General features: G+C 43.3%; 1 protein-coding gene across 1 annotated transcript in view; it reads left to right on the top strand.

Moving 5' to 3' along the window:
- Window positions 1-20,004, top strand: part of LOC128706823 (furin-like protease 2) — a 94,101-nt gene that overhangs the window by 63,448 nt on the left and 10,649 nt on the right. Inside the window, exons 5-9 of the mRNA XM_053801764.1 lie at window positions 4,392-4,551; window positions 7,339-7,642; window positions 7,739-8,920; window positions 8,991-9,178; window positions 11,377-11,533. Coding sequence (XP_053657739.1) covers window positions 4,392-4,551; window positions 7,339-7,642; window positions 7,739-8,920; window positions 8,991-9,178; window positions 11,377-11,533 — 1,991 coding nt within the window. The remainder of the gene's footprint in view (window positions 1-4,391; window positions 4,552-7,338; window positions 7,643-7,738; window positions 8,921-8,990; window positions 9,179-11,376; window positions 11,534-20,004) is intronic.

Genomic DNA, 20,004 nt, shown 5'->3' with positions numbered 1-20,004 from the left:
TATGTATAAAACAGATATTGGATAAAAAGATATTCTACAAAATATATATATTTCTCCGTGCAATAAACTATTCAAATTTTCCCTAGTTCCTTCCGATGTGTAATTTTGAGATTGTTAATTTTTGGAACATTTTTTTCTTTGGCAACATGTTATATCTCCTCTTCTTTTCTTTCTTCGCTTGTATGGGGCGCTACCCTCTTTGGCGAAGAGGCGAAGAGGACCTCCTCTACCTCATTCCAAGATACATTCACTCGAGTGGCTTTCTATTACTCCATAAACTATTAATCGAAGTTTTATTCGAAATAATACAAATTTTGCATAAAATACCGAAAATTTATTTTGTTGTGTAACTATTGTGACGTAATCCATGTACGTTATAACTTTGTACATTATCATGCCAAACGCTATCGTATCACTTCTGTCTTCCAATATAAACAAAACTAATGACCTTATAATTACGCTACGGACTGTGGTATGGTGTTTCATGGCATTGTAATGCATCGAAACAACCGAGCTATGTTTCCTTCCGGGCTTTCAAGTCGGACAATTCATGCTGCTCTGCACTTCAAATTACGGTTTCATAGAAGTCAATGTAGAACTCTTTTTGCCCTCTTTCTCTTCCCAACTCCCCGCTGTGTGTGTGCTAAGTGGCTCCCATTAGAACCGATCCATTATTAGTTATCGTTACACAGCTTTCATGCACAATGTGTGGGGTTTTATTTGTTTGTTTCAGTACATGTTACGATGCTGCAGCTGTTGCAACGACTTCAGTTGATTGTGCCATTGATCAGCCTTTGCAGTAACCTTTGTTGAAGGTGAAAATTGCCAGTTGCTCCCCATATCCGCTGCAGTGGAAATGATTTTTTATTACACTTTTCGTACGACTATTGCTACGGGATAACATTCCACGTTGCATAGCAATGATTGATGAATAGTAGTGATTTCAATTGAACCTTTATTTGAAACGACCATAGGACAGCAATGGATAAAAATATTTTTCTTGCTCTAATTTTTCTTAAATGATTGTACAAGGTGGAGTCTAGTACCACGTATCCTTGACAATATAAATTTCGTTTGTTTAATTCCCTATTCTTGTACAGTACTATCTATTTTTTTATATACTGTGATTAAACTTGTCTTGTGGGATCGTTCTCGGGGCTACGATCGATTCATATAATTCTCATTTCGCGTGATATTATATATAAGTACGCTTGCCTACATTGTCGTTATGGTATTGATAAAACTTTTTCCCATCATGTGATGTATTATGCTTCATCGCACAAAAAATTGTATACTTTCTGCGCCAACATGTATTTCGCTTAAACTCTGCATAACCACGGAAGGGCGCAACATTTTGACTGCTTAATTTCGCTCAAATTGTATGCAAATCATGTACACGTCTATTACCACGACATTCGAAGAGCAAAGCGTTACGCGGTAAGAATCAATCGTTACAATCAATAACGCAAAAGGAATGCAACAAAAAAGTGAAAAGTGAACAAAAATCGCCCGGAGGAAACATTATGCTGAAAATTTCGCAAAACATGAAAAGTATTTTTTAATTTACACTCATTCATGTTTCAGCAACTTCTCCAGCTGTTTCCTTCCCTGTGCATCTAGTTTCAAAATTTCACGTGTGCTAAACTTCCTGCAAAAGCAAACGCAAGCTCGCTTCATTTTTCCGAGCGGCTGTTATTTTATCGTTTCGAATTTTCTTCTTCAGCATAGGCGCACCCCGCACTCATACCTACTCCGGTTGCGGACCAAATGTGTTAGGGTTTTATCGTCTGCCTCACCGTGTCATGTTTCAGTCATGAAAAAGTTTCTGCAGCTTTCATCCAATATCGAAAATCACTTTCACCTGTCCGTAGGCGTTGAAGGGACCAGAAAAGAATAGAGTATAAAATCAGACCGGAATTGGTTCCAGTGAAACGTTCCGTCGTTCGCTCGGTTTAAACGATTCTTTTTATCGACGCTTGCAAAACGCAATCAGACTGTACAGGGAAGTAAAAAAAACAAATTCAAGACCGCAAGAAACCGTGGACGTTGTTTGCATATTTTCGATACAGCCGTTCTTCTCTCTTGCCTGGTGGAATTTTATACCCTTCCTACTATGAGAATTCTGGGTTTGTTTTTTTTTCTCTGCAGCACGAAAATTTGCATACCATATTAAGTATTTCCAATATTGTGCAGTTGCAGGGGGTCGGCATAGGCAGATAAAATCCAACAGTCGAAAAAACTTTTCATTCATGACGGGAAGGGAGACGGTCTTATCATTTACCCGCAGCTAGAAACATCACTTTCGATGCAATTGAAAAATTTTCTTCCTTCAAATGAAAACGAGCTTAAGTTGATTAAACCGAAATTTCTAGTTCATTATCCGCCAAACGGTCAAATTTTACAAGAAAAAATAAAACTAATACCACGCACCAATGCATCGCGCAACGTGGCCACGAGGTCACGTGGCAGCATGTTGTACAAACGATCGTTTCAAATAATACATTATTACGTTTCATAAATCAACACCCGAACGAACGATGCAGTGCCTTCCGGCCAGCGCTTCAGTTCCGGCCGTTGTGAAGCGTCTTGCTTAAATCACTTCCACTCCCCGGCCACCCTACCGTCTGACCCGTTCGAGGTGAAACTGGACGCATCGTCAGCAAGAGTGATGGCCTCTAATAGGCACCTTCTGGCCGCTCGGTCAGGTCTGGCAAAACGCCTGGGCAAAACATTGACAAAACGATACCGTCGTATCGTCGCATTTTCGACCAACATTGTTTCTGACCGCACCACAACAACACTATTATCATCCTATCACCTAACGGGCATCGGAAATGGGTCGGGTTAGGTGTTAGCCCTATCCTGCCGCTCTTGGACGGTAAAAGGTGTTTTGCACCAACCAGCCTAGAACTAAGGTCGTAATTATGAAAATTAATAGCGCCAGTGAGACCAATATTCGGTTGAGCTATCGATTGTGTAGAAAGGGTAAACTGAAGCTAACAGCAAAGAGGAAGACGTGTACGCGAGAAAGCTGCCATTTCCGAATGTGGCCACAGTTGTGTACAACACTACATTCTGGCATCTACAATAAGTGGATTTGTAAGAACGGCACGGCAAGGACACGTAATTACGCCGAAAACCTCAAGCAACGCATCGTCTACCGTAAGACAGTGTATGTGTTTTGCGTTTGGGACCATGAAGGTGCCCGAAATGGAATGTACATGTACGTATTGCTTGTAAAATTGGACCACCTTGTACGGAAATCGTCAGTGCGTCCGGTTGAATGTCTTTCGCAACGAAAATGCTTTGGATCATTCCACAAATCTTCTTACTAATCTCTTCTTCAACGCTGAATGGCGAGAATGACTAAATGTTTGCAATAACACATTGGGAGAAGAATGTTATTTGAAAATGGCTTGCGTCGAGAGAAGTTGTGTTAAGACACGGCCCACATAGAGTCATGCACACTTGGAGAGGTGATAATTGAATATAACTACCTAATAAAACCAATACATTTTCATTTCAGGCTTAGAAGTTTTTGTGTGACTACCTAATGAAAAAATGTACTCAATAGGTTCTCAAACAATTCTGGATTCGGATCGTTGTTTTGAGTATACCGTTTTATGACATTAAAAAGTGACGTTTTCGCATGGCGATGAGCTTACTCCTTAGGTTGTTACTTCGTGATTCAAAATTTGTATCAAATACTCTCAAACTTCCAAAATTACTCAAGCTTGCAATACAAAATAGCAAATTTTATCAAGCATTCATACATAATATTGTCCCTTCAATGAAACAGGAGCGCTTAGTTTACGAAAGTTTATATTACCATCGTATGTACCATTTGCTACAACAATGCTCTTCAATGTTTTTTCAACATTTTTCCGAGACCTTATTTTGTATTCAGAGCGGATTTACATTCCATTTGTGCTGTATCGATTGTATTCGTTGCGTGTAATCCTTCCTGCCTCGATGTGCGAGTATTATCGCTCAATGTTCATTAATAATCACTAGAGGCGATAACCCATCGCATTAACTATACATTTATTGCACTTTCAGTTGGTAAAGTTGCTCATATACGAATGACAGCCTCGCTTCCTAGAAGTAATGTTGAGGGACAGAGTAAGACGAGTGACAAAAGAATACGCTTCGGCTACTGTAGGAAAATCTTTTGACCAGCAGGAAGTTTGTTGTCTTTTATTCCAACCGATGGAATACAAAACTACATACACTTGCTGTGTCGTGTTTCACGTCAAACATTAGATACTACAAGTGTTGCCAAATTCGATCCATTGAAGTCGCTGTGGTTGATCCTCAACCACATTATATGAGCTCAACTATGTCGTCAATTTTTAACTCTTGCTACTGTATGTTTCTTTCTTTCTCCACAGGATCCGGACGCATCGTATGATATTAACGGCAACGATTCGGACCCGATGCCGCGCGATAACGGTGACAACAAGCATGGAACGCGCTGTGCTGGCGAGGTAGCGGCCGTCGCCTTCAACCAGTACTGTGGTGTTGGTGTGGCGTATAACGCAAGCATTGGTGGTAAGTAGAAAGTAAAGAAAATGCCTAAAAAAAAAGCCAATATGGTGGTGTGACAGGTAACGAATTAGTAAATCCCGTAAAGTTTGTTTTTCATTTTGGAAGTTAAATTGAACGATTAACACAGCCTAATGAAAGCATGTAGACGCTGTATCATGGGCATCCTTTGCTGGGTCATCATTCCGTTTTGTTTCGAGAAAACAAATGTCCATTATGTGGTTTTTTTGCCGGGTTGTGTGTGTTGACACATATGCGTTTCCTGCCTATCGGTTGATCACGTTTCCACTTTGCCACATAAAATGCAGTCCTCAACACTGGAAAAAGTCGCGTGCAGTATTTTGTTCTTATTGTGCTTTCGTTCTTGTTGGCAGAAAACTCAATATTGTATTAACACATGTCACAGCTCGTAAAAAGGATTGCAAAATAAAGGAAATAAAAAAGGACAGAGCTGTCAATTAATTTTTCAAGATCATTCTCAACCTGCTGGAACTATTAACACTACAAGCAGTGTACCGTTGCACATCCATCACGGGTGAGATTAATCTTTGTACATTTTTACCACGCTTTGCTTCGACACTTATGGCGCAGTTTTTTTTACAACAGCCGTGATCGATCACTGCATACAGTGAGTTCCCATACACTGAATCTCACTCAGTGGGACCAATTATGCTGCTGAGAGAGAAAACTTTACAGTAACGTGCTGTGGAAAACAAATTTTGTCCATTCATCATGCACGATCCTTCCAGCAAAAATCCCATCACATATCTAATCGTCCAATAAAGATGAATGATTAACCGGGGGATGGTCCAAGTTTTGACGAAGGTAGATAATAAAGTTTTGCTGCGTATGTTCATTGTAGGAAATGTTCATTGTGGGAGAAAATGTAGGTAAAAATATGAACAAGAAACATAAAGAAATAGGAGCTTTTTTATGTTTTGTGTCCCATTTCCCTTGCCCGCACTCATCCATCATTGATCAAGGAATTTCGTACATGGAACGCATCCCCTTATCGAGGAAAGTTATGTGCTACCTATAACATAAAAATGGTGTTGCCTATTTCTTATTGTTGTTCAGCAAAGCATTCCACCACACTGGTAAAGCGTTACCATTCCATTCTTCACTTGCACATAGAATACACAGCAGTAATAGGCATTTTGATTAAATATTTTGCAGTTGCTTCGTACGAACGAAGTTCATTTTATGGCGGGAGTGTATATCGTGTACGGTTTCCTGCAAATGTCTGCCACCCAAACCTTTCGAAGAATCCGAAGAAACGAAGAAAGCACACCACTCTGAAACACATGCACACCATTTTTCTCCATTCCTCCGACGACGTGTCACAAACGGTTGTAATAAAAATTTGATGAAATGTTCACGCATCGTATTGGCGTGCATGGTAGGGCGTTAGAAGACGCGAAAGAAACTCATTTCTCTCCATTATCAATTTCGTTCATTTAACCCGAAGAATGGTGCGGGCCGGTCAAAACGATTTATCAAACTCTAAGATCAGATTACTGTTAAGCAGCTGGAACAAATGGGTCCCATTCGTGAACTACCTGTGGGCAGTTGGAGATACATTTTTTTTCCTTTGCTATATCCCCTGAACGCACTTTTTCGAGTATGTTTTTCCCTCGAGCAAGGACGCACGATTGTGCGTTGTTAGGATTATTCCCCGGTAAATCGACCGTATCAATCACTATTGATCAATTTTAAATGGATTTGATTGGATTTTCTTTTGCCACGGTATATTTGGGCGGGCTTGATTATCTTTCTTTTTGTTTGCATCTTTGCTCGTGTTCTATCCTCGGAAAAAAATCTTTAAGAGCAAACAAAGTGGTCCATACTGTGGTCAGGGAAATAATGCACAAAGAAATTAAATTTAACACGCTCCCAGATAAAACTGTGATCTATCTGCTTCAATAATTGTTCCTAGCATAGCAGGGAACATTTGATTTATTTAAGTGAATATGTTTAGTTTAAATTGGTACATACTTAACTAACTTCTGGACCAATTTAATAAACACCTTTTCTAAACAAAAACAAAGTTTTTTAAAACCTTGAAATAAAAAGGAATCTTAAACAGAAAGTATAAAACATTGTTTAAACATCGATCGAACGTAAACACCCTGCTACGAAATTCCTATCACGAGAAGATTACATATTTTATGGTATCACATTTTTCTTCAACACGGCGCATATTTTCACCCACATTCGGGTGCGTCGTAATATTTCTTCCAATTTGTTCGACGTCCCGCTGGTCGGTTGTCTTGCCGTTCGGATCGGGTGCTTCGTTCTTTCCTCAGCACCGTTTGCTATCGCGTTTGCATACATCTTCATGCCAGAGTGTGCGTCGACAACTGTATCGGTTTCCTCACCAATGGCAGATCACACTGGCACATCTTATCACCTTGCTTATCCTTTGTCGTGTGCAAAAATATGTAACCCCTGTGTATGGCATGAAGCAACGCATTGGAGTTTAGTTTCTTCTGTGTTGGAAATGTTTCCATACAGATGCCTTGAATTTCTCATGGGACAAGAAGCAAAAAGTATGTCATAACTCGTAAGCGAATTTATTTTTATCTCTTCATTGGCTTGTAGGTGGGAAATTTTTTCGATAAACATGATCTACTTAGGTTAGGGCGTACGTTTTTCCTAGGAAAAGTAGCATAACACGTCATTCGTTAGAATTCGCTCGTAAAATGTTTGGCATCAAGTGACTACCAGCCTTCGTAGTGTACGAAACTAATATGTCTTATCAAATTGTGTGTACCTTTTTTCCATTCGCTTCAGGTGTACGCATGTTGGACGGTACGGTAAACGATGCGGTAGAGGCGAAAGCACTCGGTTTGAACCCGGACCACATCGACATCTACAGTGCCTCATGGGGCCCGGAAGATGACGGTTCAACGGTGGACGGGCCGGGGCCGTTGGCACGGCGTGCCTTCATCTTTGGCGTCACCAGCGGCAGACAGGGTAAAGGGTCGATATTCATCTGGGCCTCTGGTAACGGTGGACGTTACACCGACAGCTGCAACTGCGACGGTTACACCAACTCCATTTTCACCCTCTCAATCTCCAGCGCCACTCAGGGCGGGTAAGTCCATTAGCTAACTTACCCCTAATCAAGTCTTTCAGTCTAATCTTTATTCTCTTTCTTTCTGCTGACGCGCTTCACTTTCGTTTCGTGCAGCTATAAACCGTGGTATCTGGAGGAATGTTCGTCTACGCTAGCAACCACGTACAGTTCGGGTACGCCCGGGCATGACAAGAGTGTTGCCACCGTCGATATGGATGGATCGTTGCGTCCTGATCGGATCTGCACGGTAGAACACACGGGAACGTCGGCCTCAGCACCATTGGCTGCCGGTATAGCCGCACTTGCACTTGAAGCCAACCCGTCCCTGACCTGGCGTGACATGCAATATCTCGTCGTGTTGACGTCGCGCTCCGATCCGCTCGAGAAAGAACCGGGTTGGATACTGAACGGTGTAAAGCGCAAGGTAAGCCACAAATTTGGCTACGGCTTGATGGATGCTGGAGCCATGGTAAGTCTGGCCGAGCAGTGGACCGCCGTACCTTCGCAGCACATCTGTAAATCACGCGAGATCAACGAAGATCGTCCGATCGAGGTGTCCGTCGGCTACACGCTCCAAACGCACATGGATGTGAACGGGTGTGCCGGCACGGTGAACGAGGTACGCTACCTCGAGCATGTACAGTGTAAGATCACACTGCGGTTTTTCCCACGTGGAAACCTGCGTATCCTACTCACCTCGCCGATGGGTACCACCTCGACGCTACTGTTCGAGCGACCGCGTGACATTACCAAGTCCAACTTCGATGATTGGCCGTTCCTGAGCGTACATTTCTGGGGTGAACGGGCGGAAGGCCGCTGGACGCTGCAGATCCTGAACGGAGGACCACGCCGAGTCAGCCAGCCTGGCATTCTGTCCAAATGGCAGCTCATCTTCTATGGCACCCAAACCAACCCGATCCGGCTGAAGTCGGAAGGCACGCGCACCGGAGCGGCTGGTTACTCCGGTTTGAATCCGTTTGTGTTTCCCACCGAAACGGATATCAACCAGCAGGCGGGTTCGCTTGGTGGAGCCGGTGCAGCCTACTATCAGTCCGATCTTTACAACAACTTCATGAACTATCCGAACCTGTTCAGCGCGGCCGGAAGTGGGATCGATAAGACGGTGGCAACGCTGAACGGTCACAACATTCCGACGGCACAGCGTGAGAACGTGATGGCCGATTCGAACAACAAGCTTGTAGTGTTGCACGACTGTGACCCGGAGTGTGATCAGCAGGGATGCTATGGCAAGGGCCCAACGCAGTGTGTTGCCTGTAAACATTATCGATTGGACAAGTAAGTTACGCGTCTCGGTGGAGTTAATAGAACTTTGGTAACTATATCTCTTCATTCGCACACGTTTCAGCACCTGCGTTAGTCGGTGTCCTCCAAGAAGCTTCCCGAACCAGGGAGGTGTCTGCTGGCCCTGTCACGAGTCGTGCGAAACGTGTGCCGGCGCCGGCCAGGACAGCTGTTTGACGTGCGCCCCTGCTCATCTGTACGTTACCGACCTGGCCGTCTGCCTACAGGTCTGCCCGGAGGGATACTACGAAAGTGAGTATGCGTTGTAGAATGACAAAGTTTTTTTTTGTTTTACGGGAAAACAGCATACCTTACCCACTCGTTATATACGGCACAGATTTTATTATTAACTTCATTGCTACTCTCGTCTGAGTGTCAAAAACGGTGCTATACAAACGCATACCGACCGTAGCGGACGAGATACGCCCAGCGTTACTGAAGTGGCGTTAAGCACTCTGACCGCTGTGGTTAGCTGCGATAACATAAAACACAGAACACACCGATTCTGTTGCCTTCGGCCGGCGTCTCGCAATATCTCGTGGCTGCGAGTGTATGAATTTAATCCGTACTTTGTGCCACAATATCTTTCGCTTTCCGATTTCGGAACGCAAAACCACGGACGTGGCTTCCATTCCATTCGTTTCAGTCCGATGTGCTGGAAGAAGCCGCAAGGGAAAGAATGCCTCCCGCCGTTTGCTGGGACGTGATTGGATGGTGTGGTTGGTGAGTTTGGTTCGGTATCGTCTGCTGGTCTGCTGGGAAATGGCGCGTCAACTGGAGGTTTGTGAGGTGGGCGAGATACCGACGGCATTACAACCAAGTTCGTTTGTCGCTGGGAAATTGTAATTTCACTCCCATCGTGTACTCTCCGATGTCACAGAGCCGAACCATTGGCAACAGGACGATGATGATCACTCGGATGAGCACTGCTGTAATTTGTTTTAATTATGTTTGTTTGTCATTTATAATTATTAATTTTAATGCCGACCGGAGGACACGTATTCCGTACCGTTTGGGACACGGGAAAATACGTTTCTGGCGATGGCGGTTCTGTTTTGTTTGTTCGCGCAGTTTGCGTGTTTGACTTCAGGTCTGCTTGCTTTGTATTCCACAATGTTTGCCGATTGGAATGTGTTCGCCTCCCTGTGGCGTTATTTGTAAAAATTTGCACATTCATTATAGCACCACTCAGCAGATGATGTTTCGGTATGCGATGTATCTGAACGTTTAATAGCCGGTTAAGACGTTTTTGAAACAGTGAATACACGTTGCGTAAAGATGCCTACGTGCATGTTTGTGTGGTTCAGCTTGAGAAGCAATTTTCATGTGAGCAGGAACTTGTGGGAAATTGTTGCATTTATATAGAGAAAAAAGTGCTTTAAAGTTTGAGTTCCAATTTAATTGCCACCAAACAAGTTAAGTGTAAGACAAGTGTACACTCGAACTAAAAATTCTTCAAATTTTACCACCAACGTTGTTTATTCCGAACGCTACCAGGTACTATAGTCCCTTGGGCAATATTTATCACCTAACTTTGATGCTGAAACATACGTTTAGTAATATACTGGCCCTCTAGTGTCTGTACGCGAAACATACACCTTCAACGAGAGTGGCGTGCTAATTTGTGGTTGTAAACTACAAGGCATTTGCATGGAGGCAACGGCATCCCAACAGCCCAGTAGCAACCGGACAAATGTGTGATAATGACAGCGAAGGAAATTGGGATGCGAAAAGTTGTCTTTGATCTTCCATTTAAACTACTCCTCTCACGTTGCCGCTCCAAAACGAAGCTGGCCGCGAGGTTAGAAAGAAAGGAATGACGGTACCGAGCGCAAATCCGAGACCGTAATCGGCGTCTTTTCTGGCCGCTCGCTACGAATGTGCAAGCGAATGTGTTTGTGGCACACGCAAATTCAATTATCTCCAGACTAATCGGTTTGGAGGGAAAAGTTGCTGTGGGCACGAACTAAAAAGGAACCCATATCGGAAAGAATGTGATTGTGCAGATTAAGTGCATGCGAATGCCGCCCATACTACAGCAGCCAGCAAATGCGCACTGGTCGATATCGTACCATTGTGAAACAGTTTTCATGCGGTCGAGCATATGAAGCACGCTTTTTGATGGAAACACCCACCAGCAAAGGTGCTGATGTTTGCATAATTTCACAAGAAAAACACATTCACACATAGGGTTGGGATGTTCCTGAACTCAGCTTGTTGGTAACCGAACTGCGCTCCCCGTCCCGTACCACCGTTGGACATGGTAGTCAAAGACAAGCCAACCATTTACTTTAATTTAATTCTGTTTACTTTAACTCGGCCCTTATTGCCTGGTTCTTCTGTATGTAGGCCTGCGTGGGGTCATCTTATACCGTTGAAAACGAGCAAACGATTTTGTTAAGGATAACTAACCGATTTTTTCTTCCCGTACTCTCATTTTTCTGCCTCAGATTACGATAATCGAACATGTGTGCCGTGTGAAGCAAACTGTGCCTCCTGCCAGGATCGGCCCGATTACTGTACAAGCTGTGATCATCATTTAGTTATGCATGAGCACCGCTGTTATGCCGCCTGCCCGAAGAACACTTACGAAACGGAAGATTACAAGTAAGTATACAGTAGTTCCCAAGTTCTAGTATTTCCCCTTTATACTTACCACCATAGGTTTAGCTGTTGTAAACGTCGACGGGTGACAAAGTTGCGATAGAAGCGACTGGATGTGTTTATGTCTCGCTCAAGTCTAGGCTTTTGGAAGCTGGTCCAAAAATCGTGAGAGTTCCGAACTTGTGTGTTCCGGGGACAACGGGGCGAACACTGTGACTATGATAATATTAGCGGTAAAACTCGTCTAGCTCCGTGTGGTGTGTTCGGTACACCGAAAGAGAATGTATAATCCCTCTAAGTCCATACCACACTTCTAACATGTGTACGTACCACCCTGGGGTGTATGTTGTACAAAGAACTATTCCAGCCAACAGGAAAGACTCGGTACCATTAGATCCGTACGGAAGCACCTTTGATACTGTAGTATTATTTTAGGACATTAACATGCTTGACCGAGTGGTTTCAAGTGTTCCGACCACCTGGCCAGTAGACTGTGCGTTGCCTGCTGTGAGTGTGAACGACTGAAGCGAAATGTCTTTATCTGAGTGTAAACAAAAATTGCTACACATAGGGGTGCCCCAGCAAATGGTGCAAATGTTCGTCACATGAAAGTGACCATCCTACGGCCATCAGGGTAGCTGGTGAAGAACGACACAGAACCAGCATCACCAGGAACCAATCCAATATAATCCTCCACGTAACAGGGTGCCCGTTTTGTGAACCCATTGCCATCGTTCTATCGAGTCGACAAAGTCTATCGAACAACAAATTCATTCCCATTCCCTCCGCCTGCACCGTTTTGGCATTCACCATGCCCTTGGCTTATCATCACATGCCCTCCAATGACAACACAAAGTAATCTGCAGGTATTCAATTGCCACCACCATTGGGTCGCCTGTGTCTTAACTTCTCGGCTGCGGTAAAATCGAATCCCATTCCCTATTGATTATGTTCCCCTCGAAGAACACACCAAAGAGCCGGACAAAGCAACATCTTCCCGTCCGGTAGCGATGGTGTTTAACTTCTTGTAAACAAACGGTAACAGGTTGTCCATTCTTCTCGACCGTATCGTTTTGCCCGCCGTACGGCACCGCTGCTCGACAGCGACAAAGTGGACAAGCAAAGATCATTCTTATAAATTTGCACACACTTACCGAGGTGTGCTGTTGGCCTGGTGCTGACAGTTGTCGATCTGCATTACAATCGTTCCTCCAAGGATTCCGCTCCTGAAGACGGTCCTTTGCCACCAGGTTTCGGTCGGTTGTGGCAGGTGACCACCGACGTCGTCGTATCGTCATACCGTGCAAATTGAAAACAAGATAAGCAATCATTTAATATTCCATTGAAGGGATGTCCTTGGACACAACCGTAGGTTCGTTGTGTCAGGTTCGCATTCGCTGCCATTTCTTTATCGTTTTGCCATTTGCAAAAAGGAAAACACAATGAAGGAGCTCGCTACTGTGTTTCACACACGATGACACACGTTGAATTAGCAGTTGCCCAGCAAAGACCTGGCACTCGAATCGAAAATTTGCTTTTGATGAAATTTTTGTTATCCCACTTGTCCCTTGCAAACGTTGTGTTTTGCTATTTCTTTTCCCAGCGTTACCGCATCTGTACCACACACCAACGGTGAATGCGAGAGTAGAAAACTTTGAAAGCGTCACGAACGTCGTTGTCCTGAACGCTTCTTCCCTCAAACCATTGCTTTGCCGTCGATTCGGTTTTGTACAGCAACAAAAAAGTCGGTTATTTTATGAATAAAATTTTATTACATCGTTCCTCGGAGGAAAGTGAGCAAACGTGACGAAACTCACAGACAGGTTCCCACACGCACACACGCTCAGCCCCCGGTGGGTGTCGTCCCGTGTAACGAGTATGTGTATTTTTGCACCTCATTTCACACTCCGTCCCGGTACCGTTTCGGGTACTATTCTCTTTTTAAAGTGACGATTGTAAAAATAATGCTTATGCTGCACAATAAACGATGTGTTGGTTTTATGTTAACGCTTCCCATTCCGTAACGATCCCTTGGAGCCGAAGGGCGAACAACCGATATCCGGCTCAATGTACTAAAAATTGGATCGATTGTTTCGATTGTTGCGAAAAATGCTAACATGAATTTAGAATCCTTTGTTTTTTCCTCCCGTTGGCATTCTTTAATTCTTAGACCTTTTTCACGATTGAAATCGTCTGGGAGAAAAAAAACCTCGGGCAAGGCAGGCACTAGGAGAATGATGGATTAACCGTGCAGATTTCCATCCAATGCATTTGTGATGAGGTTCGAGCGTGTTCGAGCGGGAAAAGATAACAAAAAAAGTAAACTCTCATCAAGCATAATTGATTAGCTTTCGGGTTTCAAGGTGGTGAACAAAATAAAAAACAAACAAACAACCCCTCCCCCTCCACACACACACACGCACCCACAAACAGTTGCCAGGAGACGGACCCGGGACTAAAATCTGATTCTAAACGCAAGAAGTAGGAAAAAATATGCGCCAACACAAAATTAATTTAAATTCCATAACCACTCCGGTACCTAATCCTGTCCGGCGTCGGATTACGTACTGTTTGTGTGTGTTCCAACATCCGGTGCGAGGTGTTGCGTTGGGGTGAGTGAGATTTTTTTTGTGTGTACCACTTTGAAAATTCACTCCCATTTTCTCACTGTGCTTGTAAAAGATGAAGATTTGCGTAATTTTACGGATGGGTCCAAATTTACTTGCGGTAGCTACGGCATGTAGCAAAAAAAAAGGCTTACATTAAACTATTGGAAGGAAATCTTGCATCATCCAGTGTGTCCTTTGTGTGTCCTCTCGCAGGAAAAAAGTAATACCATTGCCTGTTTCTCCCTCACGTCCTCGTTCAGCGATGAAAAGAAACTGCTCCGGTGCTATTTTGGAACACTAAGCGCTCCACTTCTCCATGCTCCATTTCTGCTCGTTTGACCTGGTGCGCTAAAGTGAGTGTGCCATTTTGCTGCCAATTTTCGATTATGATCCCGTTGGCGTAATTCTATTGATTTCCATTTTCCAATTCCGGGTCTTTTCTGGCCCCGTCGCAGAGGGGTCCTGAAATGAAAGACTGGTACGGCGGCGCGTCTGAGAGTAGCGGATTATTTCCGTTTCGGATATTCCTTTATTATGTGCTCGATTGAACCCATCATAATTTGTTCCTACCGGAGTGTTGGGTTCTGGTCGCGGATTCCGGAATGCATTGACAGACGAATATCGTTGTGGTGCGATGTGGCATCGTTTCCGTTCGCTTCTGTTTATTACGATCAGGGAGCGAAGATACGGACTGGGAAGAAAAGTGTGAAGAAGAATGAAAATACTTTTTACAGATAGTGAAGCAACCGTTTACAGTTGCTAGTGTTGAGAAGTTGTTTGCTTTTAGACGGATATTTCTTTTTTTGTGTTTAAAAAATTCTTCCCTTGACAGTTGTCAGCAAACTATTGGCGATTTGATGGAAAGATCCGTGAAAGCGGGAACCGATTGCCACACTGCTTGACACCGTGCCAATATCTGTTTGACTCGCCGGATATTGAATACGGTCCTTATTCGCGGCTTTGGTCATTGTTTTCTCCATCTCCGAGTTGGGGTCACTTATCGATAGCTTTTCAGTATTTTTCCCCTCAGCGATTCGTGAACTGCAAACATCTAAAAGCGTTCGGAAAAATACGTTCAACATTCAATGGTGAATGTGCGCGATTGGACGATCTTGCACTGTGCCCTTCCATCCCTCGGCAAACAATTCTACCCAATTTGTCGTTTGCGCCAATGTATTTTTGCGGCAAAAGCGTTTCTGTTGACGACGGATTTCCTTTATGCCACCGCCAGTTTGCAAACGGTTTTAGGCTATCGTGTAACAAGAATATGGAGAAAGAAAAATCAAACCCAGCTCAACAAAAGTGGCGAAACAATATTATTCCAGCGAAACCCACCACCATCACGACAATGCGTGATTTTTTTCCATTTTCATGGTGTTTTCCTTTACTGTTTTTAATAAAAAAAAAATCACAAAAAAACCTGCCAGAGCAAACCGTGAGTTAAAAACGCACAAAGTATCGCCACAGGAAAAATCGGTTGGATTCGGTTCAGTGTAACGAACCGTACCGAATGACAAGATATGGTCGAGCGAAAGGGAACGATGCTGTGACGGCAAAGAAAGAGAAAAACAAATTGCAGTAAAAGCTCCCAGCACGATAGAAACTCGATCGACGGATGAAGCATATAATTCTATTCGAGAAAACTCATCGGAACGGGTAAATTTGCCCGCGACGAATGAGAAAAAAAAAACGAGAAAAATGCTGCGCCAACGGAGCTGAATAAGAATATGCTTCGTTGGTTGATTTGTACTTTGAATTTTACGGTTAACGTCTTCGATCGATTGTTAAAATTGTCAATTCTTTCTTTTATTGTTCTTTCCCTGTTGCTTGCATTTCACCATGATTCTCGCACAGAATTACTTACCATGTCGGGAACAACTTCGAATGGTGAACGAAACAAAGTAAAACCTTTTTGTGGGTATAACTACGGTTTTACCTTCTGTTTGCTACTGCAAAGCGAAAGAATCGTTTCATGATGACAATTGTAAACTCGCTTGTTATCTTGATTTTATTGGAGGAATTAATGTTGGCATTCGCTTAAATCTTTCACCGAGACTACTTTAATCCGATACGATATTAAACTAGGTTTTTATTTTGTAAACCGATTTAATGAAACAGATATGCTGAAATAAGTTTAATAAGTTTTTTTAATTTGTATTATAATTACCACCGGGGTTCCATAACCTACATATAAATGCCTAATGATTATACCATTACTTCACTCATTAGTTTGACCTTAGTTCACTCTTTCTTCTTCTTTATCGTAAACAACAACCTCAAGAGGTCTAGAACTGCCATTTCTGGCTTTCTGTTACTTTATTTACCCGTAACTGGATAGTCAAATCCTGCGTACGGAGGATTGGTCTGGGTGGGATTTTGGTCCGGTCCGTTCGAGTGAAGACCAGCGCCGTTACCATCATGCCACCGGGACGCCCCAGTTCACTCCTTACTACCATGGAATACGCAAACAATAGGACAAACTAAAGCAAAGATAGACTGAATTGAAACTTTAATTAAATGCTTACAACCCCAGTTTTATTCATTCGTCGGTACAAAACGTTGTTGCAATTTGCAGGGGTTAGCCATTGTCGCGATCTTAAAGTACTGTTAGGTGCATTAATGTTAAAGAAAAAAAAGATAAACAAGGAAATATGAAAAACCTTTTCCTTATAATGTATCTTATTGTGGGTGCACCGAATGACTTTTCCATGGAAGCCGCGTAATGGCAACATAAGTGACTTTTCTGCAAATTATACCGTGAATAGGAGTCCAAAAAATTAATATTCACACAACGCAACACGAGTAATGTTAAATATTTAAACATTTTTGTTTGGCCAACCTAGTGAAATTAATGGATCTTAAAATAAATCTTGCAGTTTTGTTAGCTCTTTTCATATAAGTGTATACCTATTGATTAGAATTTAGATTTAAATCAAGCCAAATCCGACGGTCTTGCACTGTTTCTGACATCTTATTACATTATAAAAGGTATAACTATTGTGTATTGAGTTTCCTGCTTGTGTAAAAGGACTGTGTGCATACACAGATACACAACGAGTTGAACAAATCAAAGATAGTTTACATACATCTGATACTCTCATTAACATCCCTAATCGGATAGAATTCATATGCTTCGCATGCTCGTATTCGTGCACGATATTCTTAGAATTATGCGATAGACAGTTCCCTGTTATCATAGGCAAGATACGACACTTTAATTACGAGCTCACCGATTTCACTAATTCTTAATGGACTAGGACTAGTTTAAACTAGTTTTTCAATAATAAAGTGCCTAAAGTGACGTCGTTGAATTGTCCGGCACAAATGAGCCGGTCGTTGAATTAGACATGAGTCGAATTCATGTACAATAATGAGTTCAAAGCTCTTCTTTATAAAACCTTCTACACTGTCCCTTCTCACATTTCCCTCACTAACGCGACTCGTTATTTTTGGACAGGTTCATGTAGCAAATGTTCAAATCGTAGAGTAGTCGAAACCTTGTATCTGTTAGTTTATTTGCTTTGTTTCTACATCGACAACATCCTCTCCTGTGGTCCTGTGTGGAAATCGATATGGATTTAGTAGGACCCGAGCTCCTAGCAGCCGTTTGGACATAAGGATTAATTAAGTCAGAAGGACTATAATAACACGCGAATTATGTTCAACTTCTTTAAAATGATCGCAAATAATGTAAGCTATTGTACGACTCAAACATCTGAACGAAAGGTTCCTTATAATCATCGGTTCTGTCTACGCGATAGACTAAGATCTATCTCTCACAAAATATTCGATCTGATAGATAATGAGACCAGTTTATAAAATGGACGGTCTCGACGTTCTCACGTTCTCATAACAAAAATTGTTTCAAAATCCAAAATCACTTGGTTATGCCCAATGCATTAAAACTTTCTCGGTCCCTTCCCTGGTTCCATGCAAAACCCACATTACCTAACCCCAATAAGTAACTTTATTTTATCTCATCACATCAATACCAACGAAGCATAAGAATGCAGGTGATGTAATGCAGTGCATCGTGATAAAAAATCATTCCTGCCTGCATCCAACGCTCAACAACTCGCCCGTAACAACATTATTTAACTTCTCCTTTTTGCGGGCTTTGAGCCATATCCCTTCAATGACTTTTAGACTCCCGTGCCGTACTGCACACCTCCATTTTCTGCCCTGTTGGAAGGCAACATCCTGCCCGAGTGTATCGCGCATTATGCTATCGCTCGTTAAAATCTTCATCACCACCGCTCTCGAACCCCTCGTTCGCTGAAAGCTCGTTGCGCCAGCTGGCACTAATGTTGCGCATACGAAAACGAATGTTTCTTCTTCGGTAAAGTCACTGCAAGGTGCGCTTTTGTTTGCTTGCGCTTTGTCGCACACCACCATCGGAGCTAATGGACGTGTGTCCTCCAGTGTCAGCTTCCTATTTTTTTTTGTGGAACCGGAAGCTGCTCTAGGGAATTTTTGCACCCACGCGACGTTGGGTCATAAAAATTGAAAATAAAATTTCATGCCATCTTGAGCACACACACGCTCTGGTCGGTGTTCCTGTTGACGGCTGTGTAGCTTTTACCTATTGCGGAGTGTATCCTGTTTTTCCTACACGTTGCTCTACCCGAAACTCTTCCCCGTTACGGTCAACTCCGCGAGCACCAGTGACGGTAGCAAATATTATCTGTCACTTCATATTTTTTTACGATTATTTATCGCAATTTGCTGTTGCGCGTCGCCTTCATTCGCATCGCCGTGTCTTCTGTGTCTGTCGGTGCTAGAGAAGACACATCTTCAGGCGTGCGGCTGACAGCGCCAAGGTAGCGCTTCCGATTAAAGTTGCCCTCGCCTTTGTGAAACGGATAAAATGGATACCAGAACTACACGCCTTGTACCGTTCACGAATCCTTCCGCGATGCTTCCTGCCCAGCACGACGAAGCGGTCTCTCATATTTTCTCTTATTTCATTATCATATGACACATGCCTGGAACGAAATGGTGACCACGGGGATATGAGGTGTGCCGACGTACCGTCGGCCGTTTCTATGTGGGGACAGGGAGCGAAAGTCGCGGCAAAGGTGCAAAAGTGGCAATTACGTGCGCCGGCGATCTTGCGACGGAACCGAAGCTCTAGGACACACACACACACACACAAACGACAATGTGACGCTGTGTGTGTGTTTTACTCTTGCTTGGGTTTTGACTTTTTTTTTCCCCCGTCTCACTTGGAGAACATTTTCTGAGACAAGTTTGCACCCAACCGGGCAACCATTCCCTTGGTAGGTGAAGCGTAGCAAACATGCCGTGGCGGTAATGTAGTGGGGCGTCACGTGCACAGTCTCATGTGTGTGTGTGTGTGTGGTCTAGCGTGGTGAAAAGTCAATTTCAGGTGCCTCTGAGCTCCGGATGGTTAGCGAAACATAACTCATATATGCGACCCAGTTTTCCATACCTGCTGCACACCCCAGTACGGTTGTTTCGAGGGAGTAATGGCGATTCTGGCGATATGAAGGACCCCGCGGTCGGAGGATCGGGGTGGAGCGTATGTGCATAATTTATGCTGCTTGAGGTGTGCATAAAAATTCTATCTGTATTTAAGTGCTTCCTACTGTTTTTATTCTACCCCTGCTGGAATGGACGTTTCCGCTCCATGCAACGCTCGGAAGTAAACGTTCTCTCGCACGTTACAGTACCGAAAAGATGTTCCCATGAGTGCGTGTGTTTATGTGTGTGTATGTGATAATGCGTGTGTGTGTGTGCAAAGAGGCATTCGTTTCCTTCTGTTGGACCGTTTGGTATACTACGAATATTGCATCTGCCGGCGGTCTCTCAAAAGCGCACACAGCACCCGTCTTGTGCATTTGT

The sequence above is a fragment of the Anopheles marshallii genome, chromosome 2 (assembly GCF_943734725.1).
Source record: "Anopheles marshallii chromosome 2, idAnoMarsDA_429_01, whole genome shotgun sequence".
In the NCBI taxonomy this organism is placed as follows: Eukaryota; Metazoa; Arthropoda; class Insecta; order Diptera; family Culicidae; genus Anopheles; species Anopheles marshallii.
Note: the sequence above shows the minus strand (reverse complement) of the source record. Positions and strands in the feature narration are given on the sequence as shown.